The sequence below is a fragment of the Halichoerus grypus genome, chromosome 12 (genome assembly GCF_964656455.1).
Source record: "Halichoerus grypus chromosome 12, mHalGry1.hap1.1, whole genome shotgun sequence".
NCBI lineage: Eukaryota > Metazoa > Chordata > Mammalia > Carnivora > Phocidae > Halichoerus > Halichoerus grypus.
The window spans coordinates 18,245,937-18,263,426 of record NC_135723.1 but is presented as its reverse complement, the minus strand read 5'-3'; the positions used below and the strand labels follow the sequence as shown (position 1 = coordinate 18,263,426).

General features: G+C 35.4%; 1 protein-coding gene across 2 annotated transcripts in view; it reads right to left on the bottom strand.

The window, feature by feature from the left end:
• COG5 (component of oligomeric golgi complex 5) overlaps positions 1-17,490 on the bottom strand; it is a 304,245-nt gene that overhangs the window by 107,848 nt on the left and 178,907 nt on the right. For both annotated transcript variants that reach the window (XM_036101377.2, XM_078060019.1), the window contains 3 exons: positions 17,224-17,389; positions 8,273-8,385; positions 7,727-7,804 (listed from right to left, as the gene is read on the bottom strand). In XM_036101377.2, the coding sequence (XP_035957270.2) occupies positions 7,727-7,804; positions 8,273-8,385; positions 17,224-17,389 (357 nt within the window). The remainder of the gene's footprint in view (positions 1-7,726; positions 7,805-8,272; positions 8,386-17,223; positions 17,390-17,490) is intronic.

Below are 17,490 nucleotides of genomic sequence, written 5' to 3'. Positions count from 1 at the left end.
CTTTGCCTCCCCAAGGTCACAAAGTTTTTATTTTTTTCCTCCAGTCTGTTTTAGAATTTTAAGTCTTACATTTGGGTATCCATATGTTCCAGCATTATTTGTTAAAAAGACTATTGTGTCACCACTGAACTGCTTTTGCAACTTTTTTTGAGAATCAGTTTTTCATATATGTATGTGAGTATATTTTTGGACTTTCTATTCTGCATCAATGATCTGGGTCTCTAACCTGATAACAACTCCACACTTTCTTGAATAAGATAGTTTTGTAAGTCTGGAAATCAGATAATGTTAAGCCTTCCAATTCTGCTTTTCTTTTTCAAAGCTGTGTTGAGTATCTTAGGTCCTCTGTATTTCTATTTGAATTTTAGATGCAGCCTGTCAATTTCTCCAAAACATCTGTTGGGATTATAGATCTATCTGGGAAGAATAGACATCTTAACAACAGTGAATCTACCAACACATACATAAGGTATCTCTCTCCATTTACTTAGGTCTTCTTTAATTTCAGCAGTATTGTATAGTTTTCAGTATACAGATGATATTCATCTTTCAACAGATTTATTCCTAAGTATTTTATATTCTTTGATGCTACTATATGTGGAATTATTAAATTTTAATTATCAATTGTACATTGCTAATATATAGAAATACAATTGATTTTTTTGTATTGACCTGTATTCTGTAATCTTGTAGTAAGTGATTTCTTAGTTCTAGTAGCTTTTTTTTTTTGAAAAGATTCCATCAAATTTTCTACATAGACAATGATGTCATTTATAAATAGAGACCACTTTATTTTGTCCTTTCCAAACTGGAAATCTTTCATTTCTTCTTCTTGTTCCATTCCACTAGCTAGGATAATGTTAAACAGGAGTAGTGAGAACAGAAAGAAATCCCTGTCTGCTCCCTGGTTTTAGGAGAGAAGCATTCAGCCCTCATGATTACGTATGATTTTACCTGTTCCTTGTTCCTAAATGCCTTTTATCAGGTTGAGAAAGCTTTCTATTCCTAGTTTGCTAAGAGTTCTTATCAGGAAGGGATGTTGAATTCTGTCAAATGCTTTTCCTGATGTATTGAGCTAATCAGATGGTTTTTCTTTTTTAGTTTGCCGGCCTTCCTTTTCCAATTACAGCCTTATATTAAAACCTCATTTAATCCTCCATAATTTTTAACCTTTCATAATTTCCGTATCTTTCATTTATGCTGCATTCTGGATAATTTCATTAATTCTGTCAGCCTCTAATTCATTCTTTGACTTTATGGAATATCTGTCTAATCTATCTGCTCAATTTTTTATTTCAGTGATTTTATTTTTAATTTCTAAATGTTCTATTTCGTTCTTTTTAAAGAACTACCTGGTCATTTTTTAAGTCTTTTGTTTCTCATTTTTTATTTCATTTTCTATTCTTTAAATACATCATATACAGATATTTGACATGCATAAGTATATCTGAATATGTATCTTTGCCCTCAGAGATTCTCTCACCTTTTGCAGGCCCAAGATTGCATTAAATATATTTTTCCAATATACCCAGAATTTATTTACACTGGAGTAAGAGGACTCTTCAGAAGATCCAGTTCTTATACCAGTAAAAGCAAAAACCTTCTTACCTTTATAAATGAGAGTACTTACTGATGATATCTGACTTAGAAACTTAACTGGCTTATTGCTACTTGATTTTTTAATCAAATTAAGATGCCACAGATAGATGAGTTAAACATTTTTCTCAAAATATTAAAAAGATCTCACGGTTGGATGTCCTAAAAATTTTCTGAGTCTTTAATCCTATCACCAAATCATTTGATATGTCTAAAAGAGGAAAAGAAAACACATTCTTTTTCACAGTTAAAATTCTCATTAGTACTCTAGCTGCTCAAAATGCTGAACACATTCCAAATTTAGCCTAATACATCCTACACACATGATTACAAGATTTTGTTCGATGATAAAAATTGCTGGCTTAGAAAATGAAAGTATCGTATCTATTCTCCTAAATACAGAGAAACTGGCTTACTTCTGCAGATGAGAATCTACAACCTGTTTTCCACTGTGTGGATCCTGATAATTTGTCAATAATTTGCTACACTCACTTTAATAAAGTGATGTACAGTATTGATAATTACATAGTGACATTAGAACTCCTAATTGGTTTTAAAAGATAACAAAATTGAGTGATTGACAGGTATGAATATGTTTTTTCAAATTATACTATGAACTGAAAATAACAAGCTAATTCTACAAGTTAGCCAGGACATTTATTAAATTAAACAGAAGCAGAATTAGTTATCTTACTAAGGAAAAGCTTTCAAAAGGGTTCCACATTTAAATTATATTCCCAAGATTGTTATACCTAATATAATTGGTCCAGTTTTATTTTATATTCATGTTATAAAGAATACATCAGTATAAAGATGGCATAAAAGGTTGTATTTATTAATTTAGCTTTCAGTAAATTTCAAAATATAGACTACTACTTACAAATATTTCAACACATAAATTTTATTTATTTTTTTAAAGTTTTTTATTGTTATGTTAATCACCATACATCATTAGTTTTTTGATGTATCAACACATAAATTTTAAAAAACTGTTCTAGGTAGATTCCAATTTCAAAGATATTTACTAGAAATAATCTGAGGAAAAAAGCATTAATTTCTAAACAGATACTATAGAGAGCATATGGCATAATTCTAATACTGTTTCATCTTGAATTTACAATTTTATTTAATTTTTAATATATATATTCACTGGTTAAAAAGGCTAAACCACTAAATTAGAAAGAACTTTCAATACCAACATATTACCTTTTTAAAAACCTTGAAATTGCAAAAACTAGTAGTGTAAGAACTTTCTGTTCATAACCTTTTCCTCTAAAAGAGATTACACAAAGATTTAGAGATGTTGGTCCAGATACCACTCTTCAATGATCCAGAGCACTGATACACATCATCCTCTACTCAAAAGTTTAAATTTCTCTGAAGACTTTAAGGATCATTATTTGGGGCCTCCAATCATCCTAGAAATCCTGCACTTTCTACAAAGATTCTGTTGCCATCAATAATTATTTTCACTAGAATGATAATGTTCTTACATGGTAGTTATGTAATTAGCAAAAATATCTATTCATAGCTTTGCAATAAACGAAAAGACTAAAGAAATTACAGTAAATGCAGTGAAATTTATGTGCTATTTCTGCAATATGTGACAGGTGTTTTAAGGGTTTTGTTTTTTACTTTTCTCTTGCCCTGGAAATCCCAAGTATTTAGGATCAAAAGTTATTTTGGACTTTTTACAAAAGACTGATCTTTTTTGAATATACATGAGTATAATGAATTCCAAGAGGGGCTTAAATTTTTTTCATAAACACTGCCATAAAAGAATAACTAAACTGGAAATTTACATTAAAATTTATGTATAAACGTGTGTTGTATATGACTATATTTTTAAATAGGTAAGAACAGTGTTTGAAAAATCAATCTTTATTGGTTTTATTTTTAATTCAGTAAGAAATTTTGTGAGTTAATGTAAAGACTGAATAAAAGGAAAGCATACATCCCTGTTCATAATAATCCTTTAATAATTGGTAGTAATTCACATGCATTTAAAATCTGGCAAACAGAAGTTGCCAGAGTTCATTCCCAATAATAATTGATGAGAATTTATATATGAGTTTGTATGTAGAAACTTTATCCAATATAATATCACAAACGTAAGCATCTTTAAATGGCACTATTCCTCTTTGTTTTTTTCTTTAGTTCCCTTGAATATAATGGTTTCATGTAATTGTTCTTATGCTGCTAGTAGAATATAGCCAAACTATTAAAAAGGAGTAAAAACATATACAAAGGATTACATAGTAAAAGCTTGAAATCAAGCCACTCCAATAAAGAATAAATTAATTACTTTGGGTAGAAAGGCGACCAAAATTAGAAGAAATGAATGATAACACTGCATGTGCATTTGCTTGCCTATAAACATGAAGGCCTCATATTAGTTATCCATTCCACCACTAAAACTAAAAAATTAATAACTATACAAGAGAGATTAATAACTATGCAATATGCTATATGAGTCCCCATAGCAACTGGCTGGGAAAGCTAGAGAGGCTGAATTTCACAAGTTCTTGCAGTCAGCAGGGCTTAAATCCAGAGTTCTAGAGATCAGCAGACGTGGCTTGGGGAGAGCTCAGAGGCATCGGAGCTGTTCTTGAAAAGAAGGCAGGTAAACAACCTGTGGACACACAGCATGGAAACAGCGACCTGAAGAGCACCTAGCGCACACAGTGGGGAGGTTATCTGCTCATCTCAGAGCTTGTCCCAGAGAGGCAGCATTCATGGAGAGACCCTACCGGGAACAAAGGAACTGGCCGGCACAGGGCCACCTGGGAGAACAGGGCAACGCCCACACTCCCTACCTAACTTACTTACACCCAGCCTGCACCCCTCCCACTCCAGTAGAACTGCCCCTCCCAGTCACACCCGCCTCAGTCACAGCAGCAGGCCTTCTCCCCCAGAAGACCAGCCCAAAGCCCTGCCAACACCACGTCTCCCAACCTGGGAGTTTTGCAGAGTCTCAGTTCCAGCAACAGTGCCAAGAGGTCTCACTTCACAAGCAGACCAGATCACACCTACTTAAAACGTGCCACATTCAAGCCAGGGACCAAACACTGTCCACAAAAGGAAAAGACAGCCTCTGCCGATGACTGGCCTGAACGATAAAGTGGCCAGGTCACAAAAGCTGATTGCAAGCAGCACACACTAGAGACACTGCTGGAAGTGCCAGGCCTTGGGGAACAGGAGACACTACATGGCAGGGCACTATAGGACCTCTTCTTCATAAGGCCATTACCTTCAAGAACAGGAGACATAACTGACTTTCCTAACACAGAGAAATGGGCACAGAGATTTAGACAAATTGAGAAGACAGAGAAATTTGTCCCAAATGAAAAACCAGGACAAGGCCATACATGGCCAGAGACTTAAGCAGAACAGATATTAGTAACATGCTTGATAGAGAATTTAGAGTAAGGATCATAAGACTACTCACTGGACTTGAGAAAAGAGTGGAAGATATGAGTGATACCCCTAATGCAGAGATAAGGAATACCATAGCAAAGATAAAAGGCTCAATAAACAAAATGAGGAACATGCTTGATGGGATGAATAGCAGGCTGGAAGAAACAGAGGAACAAATCAATGATCTAGGAGACAGAGTAATGGAAAGAAATCAAGATGAACAAAAGAGAGAAAAAAGAATGATGGAAAATGAAAACAGACTTAGGGAACTCAGTGACTCCATCAAACAGTAATACTCACATTACAGGAGTCCCAGAAGAAGACGACAAAGAAAAGGGGGCACAAAGTTTATGTGAAGAGACAATAGCTGAAAACTACCCTAATCTGAAGAAGAAAACAAATATCCAGAACCAGGAGGCCAGAGAACCCTCAACAAAATCAAGAAAAACAGATTCACACCAAGACATATTACAATGAAAATGGCAAAATATAGTAAAGAAAAAACTTCAAAAAGAGCATGACAAAAGAACAAAGTTACATAAAAGGGAAACTCCATAAGGCTATCAGGGGATTTTTCAGTAGAAACTTTCCAAGGTAGAAGAGAGTGGCATGATCTATTCAAAGTGCTGAACGGAAAAAAAACCTGCAGCCAATAATACACTATCCAGCAAGGCTATCATTCAGAATAGAAGGAGAGATAAACATTTTCCCAGACAAACAAAAACTAATGGAGTTCATGACCACTAAGCCAGCCAAGCAAGAAATATTAAAGGAGATTCTATCAGTGAAAAGGAGAGACTAAAGTAACAGTATGAAGGTAGGAAACACAAAAGCAGTAAAAATAAATATTTTTGTAAAATATCTGTCAAGGAACTTACAAAATAAAAGGGTGTGAAATATGACAACATATCCCTAAAATGTGGGGAGGAGAGGAGTAAAGGATGGGTTCAAACTTCAACAACTATCCACTTAACATAGACTGCTATATACAGAAGATGTTATATTATATACAAACCCAATGACAACCACAAATCAAAAACCACTAATAAATATGCAAAGAATAAAGACAAAGAAATCCTCTTAAAAAAATAATTATTATACAAACTGACAAAAGCATCTTATTGTTTCTTTCATACAATTAAAAGCCAAATATGAAGCAGGATAATGGAAGTGGGAATATACTACTGTAAGTACATGTGCAAAAATGAGTTTACATAGCAGGTCTGAGATTGCTATAGCTAGAAATGCCTGCCTGCAAGGGTGGTTCTTGGCTGGTACCTGGGACTTGGATTTTGAGAGGGTCCTCATGATTTTTTTATAAGAACGCTCACTATCCCTAAACTGTTTGTACAGATAATGTGGTGTATGTTGAACAGCTGCTTTTCTTTTGGGAGTCTGGAATTTTGGTACATGCCAGGCAGTAAGTGATTCCTGATTAAAACCCTGAACTCCTAGGTGCAAGGTGAACTTCCCCAGAGGACATTTTACACATGCTGTCACCACTTGTTGCTGGAGGAATTAAAGGTGTCCTGTCTGTGAGACCTAGGAGAGGACTCTTAGAAGCTTGCACCTGGTTGCCTCTGGACTTCATCCTGTATGCTTTTTCCCTACTGCTGATTTTCCTTTCATGAAGCTGATTTTGATTCATGTCCTTTCACTGTAATAAATCATTGCCACAAGCACAACTATATGCTGAATGCTATGAATCCTCCCAGCAAATCACCAAACTTGGGGGTGGTCCTGGAGATCCACAACACAATATATAAAATGCTTAAATTTTGGACTTACAAAGGAAATGATCTATACTGTAACAATGGAAACTTAAGAGAATTTTTTTCTTTGGAACACTTATGTGTCAGGATTAAATGATGAATTGAATAATTAATTACTCGATTATTCCTTATTAAAAACATATCAAGATGAATGAATAAAACATAGAGTCAGATTTCTATGCATGGAAGGAATTCTTATGGCCCATGAGGCCAGTGGATTGGTGGATGACAGAAGGGAGAATTTCAGAATATGAAAAATGGGATACAGCAATGTGCTTTATAAGAAAAATTAACAACTGAATGGATCCCACCATTTTCAGTAAAGACTTTATAAGACATTATAATGACCACTAATTAAATATCTTATTTTCTCCAAATTTTCATCTTATTCTGTAATAGAACTTTTAAAAACATTTACAATAAATCATTTATATGACAAAATTAGAAATTAGTTTATGCATTTTAGAAATTAGTCTATAAAAAGTATTACTGATAGCATCTACTCAAAAAACAACTGTGCTTATACATATGTTATAAAGAAAGTTTGTTGTTGTCAAGAAATACAATTCCAGGGGTGCCTGAGTGGCTCAGTCAAACATCTGACTCTCAGATTCTGATCAGGTCTAGATCTCAGGGTCGTGAGACCAAGCCCACGTCAGGCTCTGCACTGGGTGTGGATCCTGCTTGGGATTTTCTCTCTCCCTCTTCCTCTACCCCTTTCCCACCTTGCACTCTCTCAAAAAAAAAAAAGAGAGAGAGAGAGAGAGAGAAAGAGAGAGAGAGAGAAAGAAAGAAAGAAAGAAAGAAAGAAAAAAAAGAAATACAATTTCTATGGCTATTTGACATGTAGCCATTCCATAAGGTAAGAACACAAACAATGCTGGCTCATATCTTCCTGCATTTTTTAATAAAGAGATAAAAATATTTTCATTTAAACATACCTTAACTATTTCTTCAATGAAACAAATATGAGAAACAGGATCTCTCTTCTTGGCTAATATTTTTTGTAGATGTTGTACCTAAAAATGGCAGAAAGGGGGAGAATGTACGTAATTGGGTATTTTCAAAATGAAACAAATGTAAAGCTTAGGCACTAGAAACAGCAAGGGAAGGAAGAGGGCATTGTGCTAGAGCCTCTACATATATTATAATCAGCTAAGGTAGGTATTTTGAATGCTCACAGATTTTAAGAAAGCTGCCCAAGGTCACACAACTTGGAATAATAGGCATTAATCCATAATTAATGTTCTTTTTTTTTTTTAAGATTTTTTAATTTATTTTTTGACAGAGAAAGAGACAGTGAGAGAGGGAACACAAGCAGGGAGAGTGGGAGAGGGAGAAGCAGGCCTCCCACTGAGCAGGGAGCCTGATGTGGGGCTCGATCCCAGGACCCCGGGATCATGACCCGAGCCGAAGGCAGAGCATAACGACTGAGCCACCCAGGCTCCCCCATAATTAATGTTCTTTCCATTCTCTAAAATATTTACCTGTCCACAAACAGTACAAATATGATCTATAAGTTTCTCCATATTGGTCCAGAGGGAAGCACGAAAAGCTGCAGTGTTTCCTGGGGTTGGCAAAGTAGATCGTCCAGGTCCCCCTGTTTAAGAGTGACAAAGAAATATGATAAATAAAAATTTTCAAGTATAACAAAATACGTTATTATAAAAAGCATACTCAAGCTAAAAAAATAAGAAGTTCCTTCTTTAAGAAAGAATTTATTATGAGTAATATAAAAAGGACTCTTAACATTTTATGTTTAAGAAAGGAAGGAAAGTAAGATCTCACACTCAGGCACACACCACACACACACACACACACACACACACACACACACACACACACACGAGAGATAAAACACAAAACAGTAATTAATGAAAATAGTTTTCTAAAAGTGGCAGTAGGAGTGGTAGGAGACGTACAAGGTGAAAGGAATGGAGATAGAAGTGGTGAGTCTTTATGAGCCATATAAATGTTTTATGTATTTTTTTTTTAAGATTTTATTTATTTATTCGACAGAGATACAACACAAGCAGGGGTAGTGGCAGGCAGAGGGAGAAGCAGGCTCCTGGCTAAGCAAGGAGCCCAATGTGGGACTCGATCCCAGGACCCTGGGATCATGACCCGAGCCGAAGGCAGACACTTAACCGCCTGAGCCCACCCAAGTGCCCCTATTTTACATATTTTAAAATAAATTTAAGTTTAAAGAGGATGGAAAAAGCAAACCCTAAAACAAAATGCAAATAAATACCGAAACAAATGAAACTAACTGTACATCAAATTGGTAACACAACCACACCAGGGAAAACAATTAATTGAGGTAATTTTTAATTACAGAACCCTAACTTTAGTGAGATATATTTTAGGGGCAAAAAGAATTGTAAAGAATAATAGTACTTAGCAGATTTGTTGCTGGACGTGATACCGACATAGCAATCGCAAAACTACTTTAGGTGTAGTCTGCGATAGACTAAAAGAAGGTTCTCACCATAAACAGAATAAAGATCCAAATATGTAATGGGGATCAGAGGAATTTCTCAACTCTGTCCACTGAAAGGGCAAAGAAACAGTGACTCCTAAATAGAAATGAGTATACCTAGTACCCAAATTCTGATTTGTATGTGCCATTCCCCAATAAAAGAAACCAGGGCTCATTGAGGAAAAGGGTCATTCCATATTTGGAGCAATGAAAGCAGAAGGTATATCTGGTACATACTGTGCCAGACAGCAAAGAAATGTTCAAAGACAAACGGAGACTGGTCAAAGTACATAGGACCTTGACTGGAAGAGGCTTCCCCAAAACGGATTTGGGAACATTTGACCATCCTGATGGTCATTACTGATGATAATGGATCATAAAATACTGATTAAAAAATAATTCATGAGTCATAGTGAAAATTCAAATGTTTAAAAAGGATGAACTTCTGATGAGCACTGGGTATTGCATTCAAGTGTCGGATCACTATATTGTATAACTGAAACTAATATTACACTGTATTTTAACCAAATGGAATTTAAATAAAAACTTAAAAAAAATAAAAAGGAGGGCGCCTGGGTGGCTCAGCCGGTTAAGCGTCTGCCTTCGGCTCAGGTCATGATCCTGGGGTCCTGGGATCAACCCTGCATCGTGCTCCCTGCTCCGCGGGGAGCCTGCTTCTCCCTCTCCTGCTCCCCCTGCTTGTGTTCCCTCTTTCGCTGTCTCTCTCTGTCAAATAAATAAATAAAATCTTTATAAATAAATAAATAAATAATAAAAAGAATGGAAATTTCTCTTTACAAAAGAATGTCAGTTAATAAATGCAGAGAGAATGATAGAAAACAATCACCATTTTGCAACTCCTAGTAAAATAATTAATTGAGGGAAAGATAATCATTGGATACAAAAACACTGGATGAAATGTTATGGAAAACAGGATATTCACATGGTCTCAAGGTATGCACCACAAATTACTTACTAATCACAAAGAAAAGAAAGTACTCTTATAATGAGCAATCTGGCACACACCACGGTAATGAGGTAATTTCCTTTAGCATCAGCAGGAATGAGACAAACTGACATAATTTGGGTGCTTACTGATATGATGTTAATGGTAAATATACAATATCACTTTACTGGTCTGTTTATTCTGAATATACCCATGAAGAGACAATCAGATAAATCCAGATAAATTCAAACTGTGGGGCTCTCCAAACATGTTAATGGCAAAAAAGGCATTGGGATTGTTTTGATTAAAGGAGAGAAAAGAGACAAGATAACTAACAGAAAAGCATAATCCTGATTGGTTCATGTTGGGGGAAAAAGAAAGGAATATTTGGGGGAATAAGTGAAAAATGTTGAATATGGATTACACATTAATATTAATATATCAATGTTCAATTTCTTAAGAGTTATGTCTAAGAATGTTCTTGTATGTAATACACAACCACAACTATCTGTGCAGATCTAAAATGTTTCAACATAGAAAAAGGGAATTTTAGTGTCAAATGGAAAAGTATAAATTCCAGGAGCTCCTGGTGGCTCAGTCAGTTAAGCATCCAACTCTTGATTTCGGCTCAGGTCATGACCTCAGGGTCATGAGATCAAGCCCCGCGTCAGGCTCTGCACTCAGCATGTGGAGTCTGCTTGAGATTCTCTCTCGCCCTCTGCCTCTGCCTCCCCCCCAACTTGTGCTCTCTCTCCAAATTAAATAAAATCTTTAAAAAAAGAAAAAAGTATAAATTCCAATCCAAATTAAGCTTTAAAGCCATGCAGAAGAGCCCATCAGTGATTTGTTTATCCTGTTTTAAGGAGGGCAAGAAATCAAGGAAACCAGAGGCTGTGTTTGTAAGCTGCTTCATTATAGTTTTTCAACAATTCTAAGTTCAGAAAAAAATCACACGTATCCTCAGCAAAGAGATGCTATTACTTTTTAGTCTGATGATAGTGGAAAGCAATAAAAGAGAGAAACACCTATGAGAGAAACACTGGTTTTAAAAATATGAATAATTCCTGTTTGAGATCTAGGTCTAATTAATTTTAAAAATTATCTGCAGTGTTGTGCAGACTATTAAAGAAAAGCATACAGGGAATAGAGAGGTAATCTTTAACAATCTGCAATTAGCTCACATGTCATATACAGAATGAACTCATTACAATGAAGAAAGGGGATACAGTGCCTTTGTGAAAATTAGAAAATATTGATCAAATTCCTGGAATATGCATAGCTCAATTTTATTATAAAGAATTATGGGGGCGCCTGGGTGGCTCAGTTGGTTGGGCGGCTGCCTTCAGCTCAGGTCATGATCCTGGAGTCCCGGGATCGAGTCCCGCATCGGGCTCCCTGCTTGGCGGGGAGTCTGCTTCTCCCTCTGATCCTCCCCCCTCTCATGCTCTCTGTCTCTCATTCTCTCTCTCTCTCAAATAAATAAATAAAATCTTTAAAAAAAAAAAAAAAGAATTATGGGACACATCAACCCATCACTCTCTTAAAGTAAATACAACCAGATACATAAGAAAGTATTATTTTCTGTTTATATTTACTTTGGAGAAACTGAAGCAGAGAAAAATGAGATCACAATCATTGCTTCAACTAGTTCTAAAGGTTTCATTTTTCTTACTTAAGATTTCAGTACTTAAAGATTTTTATCCTCACAAGCTAAATACATCTTGTTGAAGGTATCAACATGATAAAAATAATTAACATAGAACAGCTATATAACGGAAGAAGAGAAAGAATAATTAAAACAGAAAAACTGATGCCATTATCAGCTAGCTTCAGGAAAATCAAGAAGCAAAATAGTGTCATAAACTAAGTTTTATTAAATTGATAGAAGAAACCAAGAGTTCCTCAAAAAATAATACTTAAGAGTGATTTCTAGTTACTGAGAGTAGAGTAAAATCATTTTTCTACTCTCTTCCCTTAAAAGCCAATGAAAATAGAACAAAAAGTAGAGGGGGAAAAAATGAACTTCAAAAACAAGGAATCAACTAAAACATCAAACTCAAGATTATGTATGTCAAATGCTGAGGATAAATCAAAATGAAGAAGGAACCAGACAGCTGTCATCTTAGACCATTAGGAAAAACCAAATTGCCCTTAAAATCAATTGTAAAACTTTAGACCAGCTATCCAATGATTCTTTGCTTAGCACTGAAATGGGGAGACATGGATGAGCCAGAGAAGAAGCTAATAAAATGTTTAATGCTCCAGAATCACAACAAAGAAAAACTGAAGGAGAAATCATAATAAAATCATATTTACACTGTATAATAAGTAGCCCTCTAGTTTAGGGAGACTCTTAGAGGTAAAAATGAGGTGAAAGAGGAAAGAAAAGCAGAGAACGTGGGGTTTCCACACAAAAATTGCCTAAATGGCTTTATGGGGACTCACACTAAGCTCTAGAATGATCGAAAATTTGATGAAAGATGTGTTTCCAAGATAGAAGGAAATAAGTTGGTGAATGGTTACTCTAGATAACAAACTTAATCCTAGTTATAGACTGCCCTAGTCTCTCCCTACAACTACCCCTATATTACTCTTCAGCAAACAGCAGTACCTTTCAAAGATGAGTAACAATCAGAAACAAATAATATAGGACCTAACACAGATTGAGAGGGAAGAAGGGGAAGGAAAAGAATTTAAGTTGCCAAAGAAATTCCCAAAGGAAACAACGGGAAGAATTATAGTTTTCCACTGTCTCAAAGTACCTATAGGGAACATTCTTAGTGTAAATATATAACAGAGATTAAGAACACATTATGAATAACAAAACAATATAATGATCAAGGGTGAAAATATAATCAGAAATGGGAAATGAGCAAGAGGAAATTGTACAAAATGAAATAAATTTCAAAGATATAAAATATAATAATTACAGAAAAGATATTAGAAATGGAAAACAAATAAGATGTTACATGTGCATAATGTTCCTGAAAAGAACAAATGGAAAATAAAAATATTCACATATGCAATTAAAGTAAACTTATAAAAGAGAACATATTCTAACTCAGAAAAAAATGATATAGAGCATTCAATGCCAAGATATATCCTAAAGAAATTACTAGACTTCAAAGGTAAGGAAAGCTCCATATGGACATTGTTAAAAAATAAAATTCAACTGAGTAAATTTTAAAGATCTTACTGGCTTTTAGTCAATCTTACTGGCTTTTATTCAGGAGCTGTATGAAATGAGAGATTTTTATAGGCAGAAGGGAGCAGGAACAGAGAAGTTATACTAGACAAAAAAAAAAGCAAATTGGTTATGGCAAGGTCACTTTCCTTTAAGGGGCAGTAGGGCAGAATTACCTCTCTAGTACTAGTACTAATTAAGTAATTCCTGATTGGTTTAAGATTCCATTTCCAGGGGCGCCTGGGTGGCTCAGTTGGTTGGGCGACTGCCTTCGGCTCAGGTCATGATCCTGGAGTCCCAGGATCGAGTCCCACATCGGGCTCCCTGCTCGGCAGGGAGTCTGCTTCTCCCTCTGACCCTCCCCCCTTTCATGTGCTCTCTCTCTCTCTCTCATTCTCTCTGTCTCAAATAAATAAATAAAAATCTTTAAAAAAAAAAAAAAAGATTCCATTTCTGAGAAAGGCTGAAACTGTAATTAAGTTATGTCTCAATTTGGTGATGTGGGGTTTAGCATAAGTGACTCCATTTAGGGTCAGTTGTCTTACTTTTAACAACGTCAAAGAAGAAACAAGTGAGGTATGGGGGTAAAAATCTGAGTTAGCAACTTCCATTTCTGGTTCCAACTGTGAGGAGCCTCTAAGTTGCCACTCTGTCCTAACAACAAGTTAAATGACGAACAGACTGAGAAATCAACAACCTTCTTGGACCTGTAAGAGAGGGGAGGACACCTGGCAAACCATTGCCCCCAAGATAAGAGAGACTGACAGGTGAATACAGGAAGTCTCCACGTATGGGAGCAGAGCCTTGCTAGCAGAAAACAGACAGTGGGAGCCAGTGCTAGGGAAGGAAAACCTGAACTGTAACTGATGAATTGCTAGAGGCTCAAAGTGGGCAACTCTGAGAATTAAAAGCTCCAGGCATACCCAGTTATAGGAGGCCCACAATATTTTGAGATTTGCATCCAGGAGCCCAAGTAGGTTCCCACAGTAAATAACGGGGAAAAATCCCTTCATGCCTCCAGCAGGAGGAAGAAAAAAAGAACCGTCTGGAAATATACCAGAGGACTCTATTCTCAACAAGGCCTGCCCTGAGGGGAAACTAGTTAACCAGAGCCTGACCCTCTGGGGTATTATAAGAACCTAAATGACCTGCGGAAGGGAAATACCCAACTCCAGCCCACTCTGGTCATTCTCTCCCACATGAAGGAGGAAAAAAAAATTAGTATGCTTGTAAAGTTCAAGGTACAAAGGCACAGGCTCACTGAAAAAACTGAGACCCAACGGTAGCACTTTATTTCCACTGGAGGAAAGATTGTTTTCACTTTTTCACTAATACAAATAATAATACAATAAAAATTCATATATATATATATATATATATATATATATATATATATATGACAGAGTTTCTCTAGGGTATTATTTTTCTAACAGAAATTATAAGATCACAAGGTATACATAGTTTTAACCTTAGAGAACAATTTGATAAAACTGAGTGAAGTGGCTGAACCATTTCATTCTCCTACAATCAGCATATAAGAGTTTCTGCTCTCATCCAACACTTAATTCTTAGATTTTGCCAATCTCATGATTGAGAAATTGTATCTTGTCTTATCTGTATTTCCCTAATAACCAGTTCATCCTCTAAAAAGAAGCTAAACATATTTTCCCATTTATTAGATATGTTCTTCTGTTAACTCCCTAATCATATTCTTATTTTTTCAATTGAGTTGTTTATCTTTTTCTTATTGAATTATAAGCTTCTGAAATACATCACAGATAATATTTTCCCCTTAAAATTCTATCAATTTTATATATTTTAAATTTTTTGGAACAATCTTAAACATACAGAAAATTTGAAAGCATACTAAAAAAAAATTTCCCCGAATCATTTGTTAATAAGTTACTGACATGATGCTCCATCACCCTTGAAATACTTTAATGTGTATTTCCAAAAAACAAGGACATTCTAATCCATAATCTCAATATAACCAACAAGATCAGCAAATTAACATGAAAATTGCCAATGTCACATTTAAAAAACTAAAAATAATAGTGATTATTCTTTTAAAAATAATAAAGAATTGATGCTTAGGGTTTCTACATTAAATCACAGTATCCACTCCTCAACAGATGATAATAAGGCTTTAAAATTCTTTATTCTTTCAACAAAAAGGGTGTACATTAGGATTGACAGCATGTGAATAATTGCTTTCATTTTTTTTCCTTTTCTTGACAACACAAGAGGGAATGAGATTAAACTGCTCCTGGAAATTTAAACATTAGATCAAACTTTCTGAGAATAATTGCTGGGAAAAGCTGAGAGGGAAATCTCCTTTGGCAATTTCTTTTCAAAGCTCCCCTTCTGGGACAGTCTTAATACAGATCTATTCAGAGGCTAGGGCTAACCTTTAAAAATCCCTTTAAGATCTAAGATTCTTTTATCTCTTTTTATCTAGTGCAACTTATTTATGAGTGACATATATTTGTGTTATTTAAGGCTATGTTTATATAGTAAATATAAAAACAATACTCACTCACTGTAAATATTTTTTTAGTATAAGCCATGTATGAGGAACTCTGTTATTAATTCTACATGCATTATTTATTTTTTAGGACGACTCTGATGACAGAGCAGCTTCTTCAATAGAAAAATGGGAAGAGGGGCGCCTGGGTGGCTCAGTTGGTTGAGCATCCAACTCTTGGTTTCAGCTCAGGTCATGATCTCAGGGTCATGGGATCAAGCCCTGCATCAGGCTCTGTGCTGTCCCTCTCCCTCAGCTCCTCTCCCCACCCCCTCAAGCTCTCTAAAATAAATAAAAATCTTAAAGAAAAATGGAAAGAGAAAAACTGGAGACAGTAAGTATACACAACAACTTTGGGGAATTTTTCTGTAGTCTGAAGAAATAAAATGGGGGAGCAGAGCTGAAGAAGGAAACGTAGTCAAACATAGATGTGTCTTTAAGCAGAAGAAGGTACACTAGCACAACTGAATATAACAGGAAAGAAATTTAAAGAAGGAAAACTGACTACATGGCAGACAGAGGGGATCTGCTAAAGCAATGCCCTTGGGACATCGGAACTAAGAGTAGAGTACTTGGTCTTTGCTAGGTGCAAGCACAGCTCATTCATATTAATAGAAGAGAAAAGAGAATACAAGGAGAGAAATGCAGAGATATGTTGGCTAGATGAGAGATATATAACATGTGGTCTTTCCTATCTCATCTCTGAAGGGTGTTTTATACATGAATGCCATCAGCAGGTACATCTTGGCAGGAAAAAAAGTTGCAGACTGCTATTGTGGGGCTACTCCTCTCTCATACCTTTCTTTTGTAGTTTTTTTTAGATTTTGCTATGGTTAATGTTCCCAAAGGTTTTATCAGTGTCTAAGTCCACAGTTAGCCTTCTTTGCTCCTGAATACCAAAATTATTCTAAGGAAAATAATTCTAAGGAAAAGCCCAAAAAGCTAAGGGAGAAACTGCATTTCCTTAAAAAATATTTTCTGCCTCAAGAAGTACATGTGAGGATAAGGATTTCAGAAAGAAAAATGTTCCTTTTTTTTTCTTGCATCTGTTTCCTCTGAACTAAGTGGAGCCACAGTTTATAGATTTTTTTCTAGAAGTTCTGAATATACCAATTGGCCAATTCAACTCACTGATTAGACAAAAAAAGTTATAAATACATTCTAAAACATAATTTCTTCTCTCATTTTCTGTCTACTAAAAAATGAGTCATTAGACTGCTTTGAAACTTAAGTGTTTCACATACTATTCAAAGGACTTCTTGGTTATAAATAAATAAAGCAGCTAAATATAAACCATAGCCATACCTCTCACAGCTGACTGCGAAGGCTGAGTCAGAACTTTGATGTCTAACGCACTGTTGATATGTTCTTCTAAAGTAGCACAATATCCATCCACAACATTGGTAATCGTATCCTTCAAAGTTCCAAGATTATGGAAAACCTGAAGAGCTGTTCCGACTTGGGTTGGATTCTTTAAAAAGGTGGGGGTGGCAGGGTGGGAATAGGTATAAATAGGAAAACAAACAAAATCAATATAAATCTACAACTTTAAGTAGTACATGAGCAGTTACT